Here is a 19,529-nt window from a genome sequence, read left to right as displayed (position 1 = left end):
ATGAACGATTAATAATAATAACAATCATGTAGTCTATTAATGGAGCTTTGAGGCAGGAGTCGATTCATTGCTTCTGTGAGCTGCTAACCTTGAACCTGATCAAAGATCTAAAACGTGCTGCAGTAGATGTGTTTGTAGCACTGTACCTAAAGTTTCATTTTCACAGGAATGTTATACTCGTATAAGTGATGTAGCTTAGGACAGATGGGCTACAACTGGTGTAGATCGTAAGTTTTTCTTCTTTCTTGTCACATTAATCATCCTGTCATCCTTTTAACCCTCAGATGCATCTTGTGACCCATTGGAAGGGTATTGAATTGGGAATTACTAATCTACTAAATGTACAAATGTATCTACAAAAAATATTGATTACCTCACATCTTTCAAATCTTTCCTCTCCATATAACCCTGTCGGTCTTTTTCATTTCTCTCACTCTCTCTAAAGGGAAGTCCTAAACCCCATTTAGACATGTAATCCTGTCGGATCAGTCACTTGGTCATAAGCTGCTTTCTCTCACTTGTTCACTCTCTCTCTCTCTCTCGCTCTCTCTCTCTCTCTCTCTCTCTCTCTCTAACTCTCTCTCTCACTGTGTGCTAACTCCAGTGCATTTAATTTTACATCAATTATATTAATTTCAGGTAAAAGCTTTAACTGCATGAAAGTCATGAAAACTAAATTGGCAAATAACAATGATTTCAATGATTTTGAGATGTCTTTATTCAGCTCCTTTAACCTTTAACCTGTTGATATCTGACCAATTGATCCTCATGATTTATAACAAAGCCAAGCTTTTACAATGACAATTTAATACAAAACAGAGGAAACATTTTGAAAGTATTTTATATTGGAGGAGCCACAAATCATGTGTTTGTGACAGTCTCTTTACACACACAAGCATGCACTCACATTTTGCCGTCATGTTTGCTGCCAGAAGATGACAGAAAAGCTCTGAAGTCCATGGATAAATGTACAAATTTCCCCAGTGGAGGAATTACGATTACTGCCCTTCAGTAGTGGAAATTAACTCAGTCAATTTACTCTCAAGTATGAGTACAAAATTATTATTTTGGCTAGACCAGATTGACTGAAATTCTGAATAAAGAGGACATTTGACACAGGACTAAGATTAAATTAACATACAGCAATACAAATTAAGAGAGGAGACATTTTAATTAAAAGCACTAAAATTTGACAAAAATGATTTTTGGCGACGAATAAAACTAGACGAGACTAAAACTATGGAAGATAAAAATAACTAAATGTGACTAAAACTAAAATTTTGACTAAGACGAAATCTAAAATCCTTCCACAATTACAATACTTTATACTACACAAAATGTATCTGACATCTATAGTTACAAGTTACTCTTCAGATTACTATATTACATGCTAACCACATCATGAGCTTAGAAAAGTCAGTTCATTGCAAATTAAACCAGTAATTCCCAAACTTTTAAGGTTGTGGTCACTCACAAAAAAGCAGTGCATAGTCGAGGCACTTTGTCACGTTTCAGAACCTCAATCATTTGTTAGCTGTTCCAGTTTTTATGCAGTCATCCGCATTTATTTTTTTAAATAATTATTGTACTGGTACTCTTAAGTGAAAGGATCCGAGTACTTCTTCCACCACTGCTGCCAGCTGTCTGAGTTGGATATTTGGGGATTTCCCTTCAACCTTACATAGCAGCTTGCCATAAGTGGTTGCATGCCAGTTTGTGTGGCATCTGACAGAGAGAGAAAAAAGTTTCAAATATCTTACATAGCTGACCTTGACAACTACCTATTGTCGGTGTATGTGTGTGTTGCTACAGAAGCATCGACAGGACAGATTGAAAGTCATCCACATTCATACACAGCTGGTGATGGTATTGAGGACATAAATTGATGCAAAAACATCTTTACAAGTTTACTTCTCTCCACAGGATTGTATTGACTGTATTAAACTCCTCTTGTCAGTCAATTTCACTGTTTGCTTTACACAGATTAAACGTCATCCGGTTACACACAGATCAGACACCACCTCCCATGTGATTAACTGATGCCTGAATTATTCAGATGAAATACAGGAAGAAGAATTTTTGATGCAGCTAATGATATTGTCATCCGTTACCTAATAACTTGTGACCTTTTTTAATATGGGGGAACAGGGTGTGTTTGGAAGAGGCTTGAACACTGGCATTTGAGACAGGGAGTGGCCCAAAAGAGGTGGCCTCTGGGTAATGAGGTCTTGCTGAGAGGAAACAGACTTTCTGACCTTCTTGTGGTCTTTTCCCAGCGTGCACAGTTCATGTGTTTGTGTGCTCTGAAGACCCTGACCTATGACCTCAGAATCCATCAGTACTTCCATGTCATAAGAAAACTTTTTACACATTATACAATGCAGCAAAAACAAGCGCAGCAGGTGCACTTTGAGCTAATTGTCAGTTGTACCCAGCAGGAAAAAAAGATTTGTGTTTTCTGTGTGTTTTCAGAGCATGCACTTTTAGACATTCAAACGTAATTAAAAAAAAAATCTGTTTCAAATGAATTTTATTTGTTGTATTGTTTGAGTAAAGTGTTTGAAATGATGAATTGTCTTTGATGATTTAGTCTATTCTTAACGATGTGACTATATTTCGACAAATACATCTTAACTTTGGTCCTTTTTCGAATTTGATTTGCAGTCAAACATAATTGAAAATGAATCGACAAGACAGACCGGAGCAATCTATTGTTGGAGGTGAAAAATGAAGAGATGTCTTTAAATTAGGTTTTCTTACATAACCATGACAAAGGGAGTCGTATCATCAAAAGCCTTTTCCATATGTTCAACACTTACAGTAATGGCCTTTACGGTTGATCTGTTCAGACCAACTTACATACAATTCAGAGGTGTCATTTTGATGGCACAGCTGTGAAGGATTAACTGGATCACTCTCAGAGTCATCCAAGGCTTCAGACAGCTCTAATGCTGCATCACCCATTGGAATTAAATGGTTTGGACAGTTACAATTAGTCAAAGTCATGATTTGAAGAGAAACAGCTAATGGGCTGGAAGAAATGAACACAATGCACCCGTTGATCAGATTTGGTCAGCATTAGGTTCAAGGAGGAGGTTGAATGCACTTATTGTAACTTGTTTGGATAAAATTGGTAACGTAATTTGCAGTGGTGGAACTACATTACTGAAGTACTGTATTTAAGTAAAATGTTAGGTACTTGTACTTTACTTGAGAATGTTCTTCCCATGTCAATATACTTTTACTAACTACATAGAAGGAAATATTGTGCTTTTTACTTCACTTTAATTATTAAACATTGTGAAGGTTTCACTTTGGGCTCTGCAGATAATAATGACGACATTTCTCGCTTTTTTTCATAATCATTCAATCAAGAAATTGGTGAATCAAGAAAATAATCAGCAGATTAATCTACATTAAAAATATTCATTAATTTCAGTCAGATACAAAAAATAAAAATAAAGTAAAATCTATCTTTTACATTAATGCATGAGTACTCTAAATATATAATTATAGGCACGTATACTGTCACACTTTTAAGTAAATACATTTTCCTGATTAAACTTCAGTAACATTTTCGATGCAGGACGTTAGCAGAGACTTAAGGTGTGGTAATAGTACTTTTACTGAATGATCTGTAGTCGACCACCACTGCAAATTTGAGAGCAAAAACTGCTGAAACGGAAATAATGAATCCATTATCTCTCCTACCACGAATTAATTAAGTATTAATGTTGCTTTGAAATAACCGCCATGTCCTGCTAATATCAGTCTGGCAGCCATTGATAGATTTATGAGATTAGGGATTGTGCCAGGCAAAAAAAGAGAGAGAGAAAACCTGGTAAACTGAATTTATATATATTTGTATCCTCCATGGAGCTGTGCGTAATGCAGCTGCATCAGGACCCCACTCTCTCTGTCACTCTGGTCACATCTTGCTCGTATGTTGCGCATCAGAGTCGCCAAAGTAATTCATATCGCCTGACAGCATCCGACTGAATCAGATCAGACTGAGGACAGTTGAGGAATGGCCTCTGAACGGGATCAATCCAACACAACCAGAAACCTGACCAACCAGTTCGTGCAGCCGGCGTGGCGCATCGCGCTGTGGTCGGTGGCTTACAGCACGGTGCTGGCAGTGGCAGTTTTCGGAAACTTGATTGTGATATGGATAATCCTGGCGCACAAGCCTATGAGAACGGTCACCAACTATTTCCTACTGAACTTGGCTTTCTCCGATGTTTCGATGGCTGCGTTCAACACGCTCATCAACTTCATCTACGCGGCTCACGGAGAGTGGTACTTCGGAGAGGTGTACTGCAGGTTTCACAACTTCTTCCCGGTCACTGCGGTGTTCGCCAGCATCTACTCCATGACCGCGATATCCATCGACAGGTATGATGAAGATAAGATCATATTGAAAGTGCAAAAGTGTTATTTGATGTAGTGATATATTTATTTCACGTTGACATATTAATCATTTATATCTTGTTTTTGTTTCCATAAACGTGTCTGCCTGCCTCCAGATTTTTTTTACAACATGAGTTTACATTTTACAGTGATTTGGTATAAATGAATGCAAAAATGTGGGTCAGTTTACTTTTACTAAATTCGAGCCATTTTTCAATTGTTGCTGTGCTCTCAATGAAACATGTAGAGATGAAGGACTTTAAACGCCTCTGCACTTTGAGAGCCTTTGAAGAGAACGTTAGTAAGACATACTTTAGTAGGCTAAATGGTACAGGCGTGTTAAGAAAGAAAGATGGTTACCTTTACGCATAAAATAAAGAAAAACTTGAAAATCAACTAAGTCTTGACCCCTACCCTAAAAAACAGTGATGGCCAATCGAGGCATCATGACTAACATCTTAATTGATTTCAAAAGGTGCTGTGACATTTTCTTGACTCTTTGATCCATATTATTGAACAGCTTTGAACTTTTCTTTTGACAGATAGTCATCTGAGCAATATAGTGAGTGAGTCACAGTAACCTGTTCTGCAAAATGCCAGATGTGGTCATTTTTGCATTCAGTGCAACATACTGGAACTGTTATGTTTTGTGTTATGTTTGAATTTACCAAAACAGTAATAGCTCGGGCCTATGTTGTGACCTCTGACCTATAGGTACATGGCCATCATCCATCCTCTGAAGCCTCGTCTGTCGGCGAAGGCCACCACAGGGGTTATCGTCTGTATCTGGAGTCTGGCCGTGGTTCTGGCCTTCCCTCTCTGCTACTTCTCCACCACCCGAACTCTGCCCCGCAGGACCCTCTGCTACGTGGCCTGGCCCCGCATGACCGACGACCCCTTCATGTCAGAACACTGACAATCCCTTTCGATCTTACGTCAAGCTTTATTGTCATTACCATGTCAAAACTTGGCTGTATTTGTGCATCATGTTTACTGGTGATGTGTTTTTCCACTTTTGCAGGTATCATATCATAGTCACAGTTCTGGTCTACGTGCTGCCCTTAGCGGTGATGGGCATCACTTACACCATCGTGGGGCTGACTCTGTGGGGAGGGAAGATCCCAGGAGACTCATCTGATAACTATCACGGACAGCTCAGGGCCAAACGCAAGGTAAATGCCACATTCATTTCATTCATTTACACATTTTCTGTTGATTTAGTTTGCGTGTCTTTGGAGGGGAAGCAAACAAGCTTATCTGTAAGCAGATTACATGTACATAAGGTTTTTTCCTCAAATGTAGAAGTTAAGATTGTTCTTCAAATTGTTTATGAAAGGCCAACAAAATGACATATAACTGGCAGATATGATGAAACATTTCAACACACCTGGTAGTTACTATGAGGACAGCCTTAGCTGATTTGCTGCTGTGTGATAAAACATGTAGGGAGATGAAGGACATTATTGGAAAGCATTAGCAAAGGTTCAGCCTTTATTTGTAAAGAAGAAATAAGCAAAAATATTACAGAAAAACATCAGTATGCTAAATGTCACAAAATCTTACTCAGAACAAGTGCAAATAGCTGCAGCCACGGGGGCATGCATTCACACACACAAATACACACGCACTTTAGGCCACTCTCACTGCTACATGCCCTTATTGCAAATTGGCATAATTACAGACACACACCTTCACACCCACACACTTGACCACTATGTCAAAGTTCAGCCTCCTAGTGCGAAAACTGTGACTGCCAAAGGGTGGGGAAATAGTTGTGGCCCGACCAACAAAGCGATCTGAAGAGCAGCTGGTCGCAGGTAAAAAGTTTTCACAATTTCTGCAGAAAAGAAAGACAAGACAAATCTCAACTCTGAACTTAGAACAAGTACACTCTATATACGTATACTGTGTTAGAAATAGACCTTTGCGAACATAACTTAACTTTTTGCAAATGCAACGGCAGCTTAGGAGAAGAGACAAACGTTCAGAGGCAGCAGTTACTGTGAGGGTTGGGTTAAACAGGGATTAAGGTCATCACAGCTGTCATGACAAGCATCTATCAAATCAGCCTCCGGATTAACGCTCAAGAGTACAACAATTTATTGATACACCTCACAAATATTGCACATCAACACTCTGGATTATTAAAAGAGATAGCTGAAAGGGTTAGGCTTCAGAAGGATTCATTTAAAAAAATACATTTTTGCAAATTTACACTCATCAATTTCATCCTTATTAGAGTGTAAAATGAACATAATGAAGCGAGCAACAATGTAACTACAAAACAAAACTCACAGTAACTTGAGAATAGATTCCCCGCTAGACTTACATTCATAATATTATTTGGCACCACAAACATACACACATTCAGTGTACAGAAATAGAGACAGCGACAGGTGCAGGTTTGCCATTTACAATCTTTTCAAGGGCTTTATAGAAAAAAACCCATCAGAGGGTCATATTGCTGGCAAAATTGAGCCACGAGAGATAAAAGAGATTTATTAACGCCAGGAAACAAAGGTTACAAGACAATGTCAGGCTTGATATAAAGGCCCACTCTGACAAGATGCCATTTGGGCTGGAGATAAGAAGAAGTCGCTCTCGTCTCCATCCTGCAGATGTGCCTCTGCTGATAATAGCCTCCTGCTCCTTTTAACCCCCCACCACTCTGCATTGGGCTGCAACACACTGATGAGTTCTGTGCTGCTCTTTCATCTGTCCTACCTGGAACCTGCTGGGTCTGATGCGTCATCGCTGACCTTGCCCTCTCTGGACGCATTGAATGGAAACTTTATTGTGAGCAGAATGAAGGAAAACAAACAAAAATAATTGATATTTCAGAGACAATGTGCATAGAAATGGCTGCCATGTCTTCAAATATTCAAAACCAGAGTAAAATGACATTTCGATTTTGGCTTCCTTTGACGTTGCTCTAGTTGAAGAAGTTTTCAGATAGTTTGCAATTAAAAAAATATATATTTTAAACTGCTCTAATCAAAAATGTTTGTGTTGACAATTTATCAAAAGAGTATTGTGAAAGGTATCCCATAGTGACAAACTCACAGAGAATTATCACCCTACTATGCAGGTCCTCCCACCTCTATGGAGGCGTTTAGCTCATTGTTTTGGTTTTACACCCCTTAAATGTTCTCATTTAGTTCAGATTACATCCACCCTAAACCAGGTAAATTGGGAGAAGAGATTTTTTGTTCACAAATCAATAATGAAGTCTTAACAAGATTCAAGTTTGTCTTTGTCCGTTTATTCTCTTGCAAGAGGGAAGAGAATACCACAGCTCAGCAAAGCTTCGACTAAGTATCAGACACCACATCATTTTATACATACAGCGGTCCACTCCATAAATCACACATAGGGGAGTAGAGGTATTTTGACACAGGCTGTCTTGATCTGCTCATTATCTAGTTTCTGCCAGATGCGTTCAACTGGGAGTCAGTTACAGTTATTGGGTAAGATGAGACTTTCAACTACAAGTTCCTCATTCCTGCATAGTTTTAACCACACGTAAGTTTTGGGTTCACAACACGGACACACAGAGTTCAATATATGTTTTCCCATTACAAGATCCTAATATATTCTTTATTTTAATTCCACCCCCTTTTGGCTACGATGTTGCACTATGACGGTGTCCTGTTGATAATGTAATCATTTATCTCCTTTGTCTCTCAGGTGGTGAAGATGATGATCATCGTAGTAGTGACTTTTGCCCTCTGCTGGCTGCCTTATCACGTCTACTTCATTGTGACGGGTCTGAACAAGCGTCTGAGCAAATGGAAGTACATCCAGCAGGTCTACCTGTCAGTGCTGTGGCTGGCAATGAGCTCCACCATGTACAACCCTATCATCTACTGCTGCCTTAATAGCAGGTGAGTATTCAGAAGTCTCCCCCACAAACCAAAAACACACATATAAATACTGTATTTGTACACAGCAGCATGACTACTACATGTCGGGTTGATTTTGCTGCAGGTTCCGGGCAGGCTTCAAGCGGGCTTTCCGCTGGTGTCCCTTTGTCCAGGTATCAAGCTACGACGAGCTGGAGCTCCGAAACACAAGACTTCGACCCGGTCGCCAGAGCAGCATGTGCACCCTATCTCGGGTCGACACCAGCATCCTCAGCAAAGACAAGAGCACTTGTTCCCATGGACACAGGTTAAGACCCAACTCTGAGACCCATAATAAAGACAGTTAGTTGTCTCCACTGGACACAATCCAGCTAACTTGCTGTATTTGACACATTCATTTGAGCTCAGAAATTCGGATTCATTTGTTTACTTATAGGTCTGATAATGTTAATTAACTCTGATAGTTGTGGTGAACGTTTAGAAATCTGGATGTATTGTTGATTTTTTTTCAAACTACACCAGAGGTTTTCAAACTGTGAGTCGTGCCTCCCTGATGATTTGGCCCGTTTATCAACAGCTACAGCAGTGGCTGTGATACGCAGTCAGCTCATGGAGGTAATTAAGGTTACACATGTATTTTCTGTTTGAGTATAACTTTCCAAGGATATTGTTATCTCAGATACGTTGTCATCATCATCATATACTTTCATCTATGTTGATATTTTGTGTACTCATGTATTTTGTGTATATTGTACTCAATATACATATATTTAATACCATCAGACCAGTACTCAGTGAATTTCGTCAACTATAACTGCAGCATCAGTGCTACTGCTGCTCTTCCAGCGTTAATGCCCTTAAATCTATTATAGTGACCCTGATATTAAGTGATCCTGGTTGGGTGTACGTTCACAAGTGCTTGCTGTTGTAATTTTTGTTAGTTTGAAAAAAAGCATTTTGCATTTAAAAAAAACTTGTTTGTGACTGTTCATATAGTACTAACATAGTTACTGTTTACTGGAAGTATTCATTTTTGCATATGATACAATATAATATTCTGATGTTTTGGTGCAGACTCAAACACACAGACACAAATTATATATAGCCTTTTATTGTGAATGTACGTGTAATTGTTGTATTATGATATAGATTAACTGTAAAAATGTAAAAACAGTTATGTTGAATTCACTGAACTTGAGAAGACAAGTTAAATAAACTTATGCATGCCATTTACAGATTAAACAGTCTATTCTTCACTCGACAATATAGGATCTTATGTATGTGTCTATTTCTATTGATGCCACTTTGCACCACAATATTGTCGCATGCTGTAATTCTGAGAAATGTAAAATGGTGTAACACAATAATAATGTCTGAATTCAATATCAATCTTCCTCATGGTTTTGATTGTTTTAATTATCATCAGAGGAAACAAGCATTAATTATTTGACCTTGTATTAAAGACAAATGAAAAGTTTCCATCATGTTTCCCTCAAACATATGAAATGCCCCCAAAAAGTATAAAAGAAACTTTCCTCAGAAATATAAGTTTACAGTATATATCTTCTGATAAGCATAAAGCAAATGTGTTTGAAGCCATTAAACAACAGTGTTATGACTGTATTTTGTCAGCGGGCTACAAACGTTTGCCACACCTTATTTGGCAGCATCGAAGCAAAACAATGTTTTGTTCGACTGTACAAAAACAGCATTTTGTGTAACTCTCAGTGCAACTCTGAGCAGCTATTTTTGTCCCATTTGTTCTCAATAGTTAAAGAAAAAAAGAGATAAAGCCACAAGCATCAACACAAGCCACTGGGTGGAGACATCAGCTGGGGACCTAGAGAGATGGAAATCAAGAGAGAGAAATGTTAATATCATTGGTCATTTTGCAAAGAAAATCTGCATCATACTATGAGCGAGGTTGGCCTACACATGAAGACAACATTTTTCTTTCAAATTGCAAACTGTCTTAAGTTATTTCATGAAAGAGATTTGTGCCTTTTTTTCTCTCTCAGCTTATCTCACTGGTTTGAAGTGGGCGTGGACATACAAGCTGCCCTGACTGTATGCAGCTTGTGAGAAGCCTGTAAACATTCGTCAGGGCTGTAAAAAGTCCCACAACTCCCCTTCATTTTCAGATAAAAGATAATTTCGCTGTTTTAGCTGAAAAGACACCATCAGCAATCAAAGATAATACGATAAACGACTTAATATTTCTAATGTAGATGGAAATTAAACATTATCTAATCAATTTAAAGGTTTATTGTTGGGGACATTGGAAACTAAAATGTACGCCCTCGCTCAGCCTGCAAGAAGTTGATCAAGTTGATTCTTGAGTGTTACAATCTTTTTTTTTCAAACACTAAGTTTGATTGTTGCTTGTCATTAATATTTAAGGATTTAGAGAAATAATAAAGCTCTGCAACCAGGTTTTCAAGGGCTTTAAAATATTGTGGGCTTGGAACTTTAAGGGACTGTTTTGGTTAAATAAAGTCAGGCGATTTCATGTGGTCTTTGTATCTATTTTAAACATCTGATGTTAAATGGACTTGTGCTGTGTAGCGCCTTTCTATAGTCTTCCGACCACTCAAAGCACTTTTACACTACATGTCATCCTTCACCCATTCACACCCATTTATACACTGATGGCAAGGTGCCACCTGTCCATCAGGACCATCTAGTGGAGCCGGGGATCGCACCGCCGATCTTCTGATTGAAGGACGACCCGCTCGATCACTGAGCCACAATTGCCCCTTAGTTCCTGATGCCAGACAATTCTTCATGAATTATTTAACATTCAACAGTTTTAATCAATAAATCATGTTGAAAATCATAATATCACTTTTAATAATCATGGGATAGAGCAACATATTGTATTTATTATAAAGAAAATGTCTTACCCTGACAGACTGTAACAGTTGTGCGAGCTGTCCAGTTCTGAGTGTTTCAAAACGATCTCAGTGAATTTAGAATCATCGTCAGTTCTTTCATTTACTCCCTCCACAGTGAACACTTCAGCTGGAGATATGAGTGTCATACTCTGGTCCTGGCTGCAAATTTTGTCTCCAAGGTTAGCAAAGAAGCAAGAAGTGACATTAAAGAGGACTTCGTATGAATCCTCCATTATCTCCCTGACGCTTGAGTGAACTTTGGTGAACCTTCCAAATCTCACCTTCGAGCCCTTTTGTGCTGTGTATTCTTTGTCTTGGACAGCATACAGAGTCGTGCACTTCTTTGTACTCAGCAGCAGCATTGAATCCATGAGCAGGAAGTGAAGAGCCTTGAAATGGAAGTGTTTTTCATAGATGCTTACATTTCCACCCAGTGTCTCGACTGCATTGTCAAAGGTATTTAGATCTTCATCCCAATCAGCATATGCCAACAGTGCAGCGGTATGTTCTTTTGTTCCTCCAGGGATCAGCTTTGAACAATGAGTAGCTGCATCCCATGCTTTCTGGAATTCCTTACTGTTGTTTAGCTCTTGTCTTAAGAGACCTGAATGGATAAACTTCTCCATGGCTTCTTCACGGCATCCGTTGTACATGTCATCGACAGCATTTGGGGCCATGTCCAGCACTTTTGCACTCCCTGCAGTCACCTTTAATTGAGCATGGAAGTTAAAATATAGTTTCAAGACAAGCAAATATTATCTTTAAATCTAACACAACATCACAACAGGGTTTAAATAACTATTTTTAAAAGAAACAACAACTTACTTTGTAGTAGAAAACAATTGCAGCAAGAAGCAGTGTTCTTCTGTCGCACATTTTGAAGGGCTTTTCTTTTCTTCTGTCTACACTGACCTGTAACAGAAAACCAAGAAGAGAATTGCAGGACCAAACTTGTATAAAAAGTTGTATGCAGTCCAGAAATGGGATGGTCTGGCTTGTTGCTCAATTACTTTGTTTAGACAAGCCCTCAGTCTCCTATTTTTTTCACTCTTGGAATATGGCACCCACCTTCTCACCCCAGATAACCATGAATGATGAAATACTTAAACTAAAAGAAAATGTCCAACGGCTCATACCTTAAAGCAGGGAAAATTAATTTCATGGAGCAAAAGTCGAGTCTGTGTGCATCCAAGTGCAGGGAAGCGATCATTTGCAGCAGAACACTATCTTTGGGGAAGTTAAAACTTATCACACCAGGAACGCCTTTTCCTTTCCTGTGGAAGGAAATAACATATCTTTGGGGGCCCTGATGTTGAGTTACTTGTTCTGCTTCGGCTACCGAGTTCCTGTAAGTTCTTGCTGATTTTGTCGCAGATGTTTTTATAAACCAGATAAACGTAAATGGTCCAGCGCAGCAATAAATTGTCTTAATTTCCCAGTTTCACTCAAATGCTCTCTTTCTTTCTTTCTTTCTTTCTTTCTTTCTCTCTAACCTCCTAAATTGTGATTTTATGATAAAGTCACAATATGCTTTGCTTTGTTTATTCACATGTTCTCCTTAAGCAATACTTGCAAAAGTAAAATAAGTGATAAGTCATATCGGTGAAATTGAGCTAAAACCTTTGAAGAGATGTTAATATTTAGCTTTGATTGTGAGAAGCCTGACAATCTACCCATAAATAAACTTTGAATTTCCCTTTGTCCAACTAAATAGCTATAGACACTATTCATTTGTTGCTGCTTGATTTGAAATAATACTTCATAAAGCAGACATATATTGCATTCAGTATGGAAGGAATGCACAAATATAAAAGTTGTGCATGTAATTTTTGATAAAATCTTTAAAAGGTAAAACAAGTACTGAAAAGATCCTCCGATGCCCACTGTGTGTGCTGTTGATAAATTAAATTAACACCTCTTAATGCATAAACACTTACCTGATGACTAAACACTTTAGCATATGGTGTTTTCATTGGTGCTTGTGAATAGCTTCTTCCTCCAATACAAAGTTATGTTCCACCTTCTGACCTCCTCTCACTTCCTTCCTTCCTTGCTGGTACAGTAGCCTGCTGACACTCGATTTGGCAGAGGACCTGCCAACGTGCCTATAACGGCATATTTTTTATATATACAGTAGATGTTTAGTTTGAGTGTGAGGAACAGGAGAGCGGATGTTAGATTGAAAACATCCCATCCGCTCGAGATCCAAGCAGTGCTGTGTGGTGTGCTTTTTTCCTTTTTGCCAAGTTCCATTATTAAACATAGACAACTTTAACTGTACTTAATTCAACCCACATACTTTTTGAACAACTTTTTAACAGCATTAGGCTTTACAGTTACACGGATAATCATATTCCATACCCTCCATGTAAAGCCAAATGAAATAACAGATATTGGAAACTTTTTTTTTCCTTTCAACGATGTTGGTTTAATCTTTCAGCACGATGAGATATTTGTCATATATGCAGTTGTATATGTATATTTGTTTAATGTTCTTATGTTTAAGGCTTTCTTTTCTTTTATGTAGCCGGAAGTCACATGATTGGTACCGACCAGAGACACATTACGCTTACGATGCATGCACTTTAATCGTCCACTTTATTTCATCATAAGGCTACACATGTAATTATTAATTGACGATAATTTACAGTAAAACAAACAAATAGTGTTGTCTGGTACGATCCCGGTTTAGGACCGGAAACAGGAAGCAGCGCTATTTCCTGTTCGGGACGCGCCAAAAATAAAACGACTCTGAGGCTGAAACTACTTGTGTGTTTATGTTTCAACTGAGAAAGTGACGGGACTGAATACCTGGATTAATGACATAAACACCGCGGTAACGTAGCGGTAACGTAGCCTACTGGCTTGTTGGTCCTTTGAGTCTTAACTAACGGTGAGTTATGACCAATGTACTCATACATTAGGATATCACGTTCAAGTCAAAGATAGCATAAGTCAATGTTACGGTTACTGCTTAGATAAACTGCGTTAACTTTTCAGCTCTGATTATTAGGTTAACGTTATGTCTAACGTCTGCGCAATGCCCAAGACTTATAATGGTAACTGTGCTGTTTTATCTGGCAATAAAAACAGGTTAAGATCCTTAGTATTAGCAGCAAATATATTGTATTGAGGTATCAAAAGTAAAAGTAGTCTTTGTTCCTTTCAGAGTATTTTGTTATATTATTGAATGATCACTGATGTAAACGGCATTTTAATGTTGAAGCTGGTTGAGGTAGGACCAGTATATATTGTGTACTGTTGGGATGTTTAGGAATATATCTAATCCTATTTTACACAATATTTAATATACTTAATATACACTGAGTTACCAGTTGATTGGTGACACTTAAAACGCTAAAACGAATGCAGTATAATACAACAGTCCTGTAATAAATCCTACCTTTATGGAGGTTATATCTGTGTTATCATATTGGAGGATGTAGTTTGTGAGGCTGTTGAATTGTAGATTGTATGTTATACTAACAGGTGTTCGTATTATTTGGTCCGCCCAGTAGGCTAAATAACAAAAACACCTCTCTGTGTGATGCTAATGCCATTTTGTTTTCAGGTTGAAAAGATGATAGGAGGACTAGAGTTCCAGCTTCCCCTCTGCTGAAGTTTCCTCGAGCAAGTCACTGAGTGGGTGCAATAAAGGGTCGAACAAAAGCGGTTGATAAGCATTTGAAGATGAGGAAGTGGGGAGATCGACTGAAGAAGGTTGAGCAGCTTGCTCAGTCGTTCCAGCTGAAACCTCTGGCCACACACTACAAACCTCGCTTGTGGCCGTGCCAGCCTTCCTCCGTCTGGAAGCTCTTTCCTCGTCAGTGTATGGCTATCGGCTTCGCTCAGAGCTGCAAAGAGGTACAGTAGTAACACACGACTCTTGTGATGCTGGACTATCTCATTAGACTGCACATTAGATGTTACATCCTGTGTGTAAAGGTCAGAAAGCTGACCGTGGTGCCTTGCATTCCCTAGGCTGTACATGTTTTTGCACTTGAAAAAGAAAAGACATCTCTGGGTCAAAGGATCTTCCTGGTCACCAGTTACAGTGAGCTGTGGCATTACTACAGGTAAAGATACATTGTCAAATGGTTAAAATGTGATGGTGTGCATCAATGATGATTTGTCACTTGATTTCTTTTTTTCAGGACTTACACACAGTCCTTGATGCACTGCTATGAGGTGATACCAGATGGCGCTGTTTGTAAGCTTTACTTTGACTTGGAGTTCCACAAGCCCTCAAACAACGGAGCTGATGGTAAAGCTATGGTGTCTTCACTTATCCAGGTAGCGTACTCTTCGCATCTTCATCGAAATATTGATATATTTAGTTTTATCGAGCAGCTTGCTTCACATGCAGGTAACAATGATTCATATGTTGTTCAGTTCAACATTTATAAAGCCAAAGAATGTGTTACAAAATAGTTCACTTGACATTCATTGAGTAAAGTGAGTAAAAATCAAAGAGCAGTTATAACAAAAAAAATAAAAGTCAAAAAATGTCTGTTTATCTTTCACTCGTATTCTTCTATGCCAAGCTACAAAATACTTACAAGGGCTTTTTTTTAAGGCATATTGAATGTTCTAGGGCAGAGGTCTTCAACAGGGGGCCCGCGACCCCTAGGGGGTCTGCGGCGGTACTGCAGGGGAGTTGTGACATTTTTGGTTGATTAGATCATTTTTCATATATTTTGTTTTATATTTTTAAAAAAATAATTCAGTATAGCATGCAAGATAACCGGTATGTTTATGCATGGCAGTGGCACTAATAGGCCATCACTCATTTTTCGTCTCCACATTTCTTTTAAATAAAAACGTCAATTTGAATAGCATGTATTAAATCTCCCAGACACATTTTAATGGTGTGTGTACGTACAGATAAATATAGAGACTGAACTTTCACATATGGGGGAAACATCTGGATAGAGTGTGTGTAATAGCTTATTTTGTTACTTCCTTACCTAAAGATGTATGATATACAGCTGTATGATATTTACCGCTCCATGTTTTGTGTCTCGACAGTATGTTTGTGACAAGCTAATGGACGTTTATGGGGTCGAGTGCTCTGCAAATGATGTCCTCAATCTCGACTCGAGCACGGAAGACAAGTTCAGTCGACATCTCATCTTCAATCTCCAAAATGCAGCTTTCAAAGACAACATTCATATGGGTTTGTCCAGTGTTTCATGGAGGGAACAAAATGTTTTTTTTAACTTTTGTTCAGATGTTACTTCAGTTCATATATTCTGTTGTTTTTTAGGCAGGTTTATCCACGCAATTCTCCACCCAGTCCTGAGCACACCCAAAAGTGTCCTGAATGTTGGGATGAATTCAGTGGCAGAAAACAGTGAAACACGGTTTGTTTTTCAGACATGTTAAAATACATATACAAATGTCTTTGCTACCATCTCTTTGTGTAATTTGTCTCAATTATGTACTGACGGCAGAACTCATGCCGTCTCTGATGGGACGCCAGCAAAGGCAGATGAGATGGCTGAGAGTCCACAAGCCAAGAGGTGCAAGCAGGAAGAGACTGACCTCGGGTTCCTCCAGGTGAAAAACAAGGACGGCCAAGACTGTCTTTTTGTTGATCTTGGTAAGAGAAACCACAAGCTTTTATATGTTATTTTTACCCTTATATCAGACACTAAAAGTTGCTCTTGATACATTCAGCACCTCTTTAATGCATCCATTTTGTAAACATTGCCAGGAGATAATTATACTTTTACAAAAAACAGGTGTTTACACCAAGAACAGAAATTTCCGCCTTTACAAGTCATCAAAAGTGGGAAAGAACTCTGCATTCACGGTGGCAGATGACAACACGTTTATTCACAAACCTGACAAAGGAGTCTCTGAGGAGGAAAGCGTGTTCTTGGCTTCCCTAGTCTGTAATATGAGGTGCAACACTTTTTAAATTCTGTTTTCTGAAATGTTACCTTCATCAAGCCACCGCTTTAGAGCTTATTTCTGTGTCATCAGTTTCACAGGTCAAAGGATTCTCACGTCGGACGTCCCGGAAACAAAGGAATCCAAAACCTCGAGGCCTCATTGCCAGCAGGGATCAGCCACATATCCAGGTAGCACTGAACTGACAAACGAGGCTTCGCTCTGTTTTGTGCATGCATCAACAGTTTATGATGTAATTAGTCAGAGTATCAATATTTTTCCACATTGTTTTTTTTTTGTCAAATCCATCAGTAGCAGGTTCCCTTTCTGGCTGCCTGTCGTCCCCTCATCAAGAAGTGGACAACTTTGTACGAACTGTGATTAAAAAAGATGGCGTGCATGGAAGTAAGTGTCTTGGCTAATGATATGCTTTTGCTAAAGATGAAGACTTCCTTCTGTCCGCTGCTTGTTTACAGCCGATTAGCAACTTGAGATGCCATGACATACCATGACACTATGCTGTTTTTCCCAGCATTCATGACTTATTACACACAATACTATGACCTTTCATGAAGTTTTACAACATACTGTACACTATGATTTTTTGAATGGCATAGTAAACTGACGATTTTTATACTATGACTTTTGTCACGACATACTATGCTCTATGTTCGATACCTCTCGATAGCATACAGTAAGTTGCTGTTCCCATTCGGTGAGTTGCAAAGTGTGTGTGTGTGTTCAAAGTGTGTGTGTGTGTTCAAACCATCCTATGTCATAATGCACTATGCAAAGATTGATATCAGCAATGTCAGAACTGTCCGATATGTTTACTTCAACAGGCATCAGGCGATGGAGCTACTTTGCTGTTGAACAATTGCTTGTTTACGACATCGCTAAATACCGCTGGTGTGAAAACGTGGAAAGGTTTCATAAAAGCAACAACATCATGTATGTATGTTTCATGTTTTGCTAGTTTGTGTGTGACTTGTCCGTCACTTCCCTTCTGATTTGGTCACCTGAAAGAGGAAGTGTGGTACCAGAAGTGTCACGATCCTGACTGTAGGAACTTCAGGTCCTCAAGTAAGTTATGACCCCAATACTGACTTTTTATATTTAACACAAATGAAGGCTACATGATCTGTTTATAGGGAGTGCTCAATGGTGGCAATGCAACCTGTCTGAGATAAATAATTCTAACGTTACAGGTTACCCACTGCCACAGGAGATCTGCGTCAGCTATATCATGACACTGGTTAGTTTGCTCTACTTTAACTAGCATCCTGACTGACGTAGCCAGGACATCTTTTTAAAGCTCAAAGACATGGTGTATTTATGATTATGTGTTCTGTTCACTTACAGGATGAAGAAGACCAGGCTTACTTAATGGATGATGCGGGCAACATTGAACTCAGCCAGGCACCAAACCAGGCCCCAGAGAGCACAGTGTGTCCAGAGGAGGCAACGGATGACGTGTGGGGAGATGGACAGGATGACCAGGACTACTTGGAGTGCCTGGACAACTTTGAACAAAACAATATGGATATCTCTGATCAGCTCCTGCTCAAATGTATGGCAGATTTTGAATCCCAGTAGAGGATGACAATCAGGCAGACTGCTCAGAGGAGCCAGTGACAGCTTGTAAAGCAGCCATGTCATGGAGAGAAGGTACTGGTTGTACATCAGAAGTGGTAGAAAAACACATCTTACAGACGAGGGAATCAGAGGAAACACTACTGCTTTGATTGCAGTGTCAACCCCATCATCAAATCCCAGTGTGCACATTTTACAATAACGGTCCACGACGCAGTGTTAAGAGGCAGAGCAGTCTGTTGACTGTTAGGACACTGTCTAACCAAATGTTCCAATTGGTTATAATTGCGCCATGTGTTTTGGATTTGTAAATGCGTGCTTCTCTGACATGCTTTTGAAATCTGGTGATTTTCATTGATTACACTTCGTGACGCTTTGTTCTAACAGATAAAACATTTCATCTGATGATGAATGCAAGTACTATTAATGCCTCTGACTGCAATAAATGCAAGAATAAAGACAATTAAAAACAAATTCCAGGTTCTAACATCTGCCATTAAAGGAATGTATAAAGATAGTTTAACACGTCTTCTGATTAATCTAGAAAAATAAAACATTTTCATGGCATAATATACGATGACTTTGTTTTATGTGATAGTATAGAATGTCATTGTGGTATGCGATGAAAATGTCATTAAAAAGCAATAGTATAGTATGTCATAAAAAATGTAGTGAAAAGTAATTGTATGCTAGGAATGCAGTGTCCTCTTTCGTTAACCCTCAAATGATTAGCTGTTGGCTATTTAAAATTAAAAACTATTAAATGCTCATACCTTTTCATGCCGGACTCATAGTTTAGTATGTAAATAATAAAGTCATAGTATTGTATATTGTTACAAAAGTAATATAAATAATTCATAGTATGAATACTATG

At 38.7% G+C, this 19,529-nt stretch overlaps 3 protein-coding genes across 11 annotated transcripts; 2 read left to right on the top strand and 1 right to left on the bottom strand.

Annotated features, from left to right (window-relative positions):
* Window positions 1–4,027: 4,027 nt before the first annotated feature.
* Window positions 4,028–8,748, top strand: LOC306785154 (neuromedin-K receptor-like; the record flags this gene model as incomplete). The annotated part of the gene is made up of 5 exons (XM_079279386.1): window positions 4,028–4,395; window positions 5,125–5,313; window positions 5,432–5,582; window positions 8,098–8,294; window positions 8,398–8,748. The coding sequence occupies 5 exons, from the start codon at window positions 4,028–4,030 to the stop codon at window positions 8,618–8,620; spliced, it is 1,128 nt and encodes a 375-aa protein (XP_079135512.1). The 3' UTR covers window positions 8,621–8,748.
* Window positions 8,749–9,280: 532 nt separating this feature from the next.
* On the bottom strand, window positions 9,281–12,369 carry LOC306785187 (ecto-ADP-ribosyltransferase 5). 2 transcript variants are annotated; one of them, XM_079279430.1, is made up of 4 exons: window positions 12,304–12,369; window positions 11,993–12,079; window positions 11,177–11,874; window positions 9,281–10,113 (listed from the first exon to the last, which is right to left on the bottom strand). In XM_079279430.1, the coding sequence occupies exons 2-4, from the start codon at window positions 12,041–12,043 to the stop codon at window positions 10,038–10,040; spliced, it is 825 nt and encodes a 274-aa protein (XP_079135556.1). In that variant the 5' UTR covers window positions 12,044–12,079; window positions 12,304–12,369; the 3' UTR covers window positions 9,281–10,037. The 2 variants fall into 2 exon arrangements, with proteins under 2 accessions (XP_079135556.1, XP_079135555.1); XM_079279429.1 differs by having other exon boundaries at window positions 12,236–12,352.
* Window positions 12,370–13,923: 1,554 nt separating this feature from the next.
* On the top strand, window positions 13,924–19,213 carry primpol (primase and polymerase (DNA-directed)). 8 transcript variants are annotated; one of them, XM_079279090.1, is made up of 12 exons: window positions 13,924–14,060; window positions 14,739–15,031; window positions 15,149–15,243; window positions 15,322–15,460; window positions 16,196–16,530; window positions 16,621–16,769; window positions 16,912–17,074; window positions 17,164–17,253; window positions 17,375–17,467; window positions 18,039–18,145; window positions 18,271–18,317; window positions 18,425–19,213. In XM_079279090.1, the coding sequence occupies exons 2-9, from the start codon at window positions 14,858–14,860 to the stop codon at window positions 17,445–17,447; spliced, it is 1,218 nt and encodes a 405-aa protein (XP_079135216.1). In that variant the 5' UTR covers window positions 13,924–14,060; window positions 14,739–14,857; the 3' UTR covers window positions 17,448–17,467; window positions 18,039–18,145; window positions 18,271–18,317; window positions 18,425–19,213. The 8 variants fall into 8 exon arrangements, with proteins under 8 accessions (XP_079135216.1, XP_079135215.1, XP_079135214.1 ...); XM_079279089.1 differs by having other exon boundaries at window positions 17,156–17,253; XM_079279088.1 differs by having other exon boundaries at window positions 17,156–17,253; window positions 17,905–18,145.
* Window positions 19,214–19,529: the final 316 nt, after the last annotated feature.

This window comes from Melanostigma gelatinosum, assembly GCF_949748355.1.
Source record: "Melanostigma gelatinosum genome assembly, chromosome: 11".
NCBI classification, from domain to species: Eukaryota; Metazoa; Chordata; class Actinopteri; order Perciformes; family Zoarcidae; genus Melanostigma; species Melanostigma gelatinosum.
Note: the sequence above shows the minus strand (reverse complement) of the source record. Positions and strands in the feature narration are given on the sequence as shown.

Bases quoted from the DNA above. Each gene is read 5' to 3' on its own strand.
- LOC306785187 (XM_079279429.1), bottom strand. From the start codon at position 12,301: ATGAGCCGTTGGACATTTTCTTTTAGTTTAAGTATTTCATCATTCATG. The intron at 12,080-12,235 runs GTGGGTGCCATA...TTTCTGTTACAG, and splicing joins TGGTTATCTGGGGTGAGAAG to GTCAGTGTAGACAGAAGAAA. The intron at 10,114-11,176 runs GTAAGACATTTT...CCATCTCTCTAG, and splicing joins AACTGTTACAGTCTGTCAGG to GTCCCCAGCTGATGTCTCCA.
- primpol (XM_079279088.1), top strand. From the start codon at position 14,858: ATGAGGAAGTGGGGAGATCGACTGAAGAAGGTTGAGCAGCTTGCTCAG. The intron at 15,461-16,195 runs GTAGCGTACTCT...GTGTCTCGACAG, and splicing joins TGGTGTCTTCACTTATCCAG to TATGTTTGTGACAAGCTAAT. The intron at 17,254-17,374 runs GTAGCACTGAAC...CAAATCCATCAG, and splicing joins GGGATCAGCCACATATCCAG to TAGCAGGTTCCCTTTCTGGC.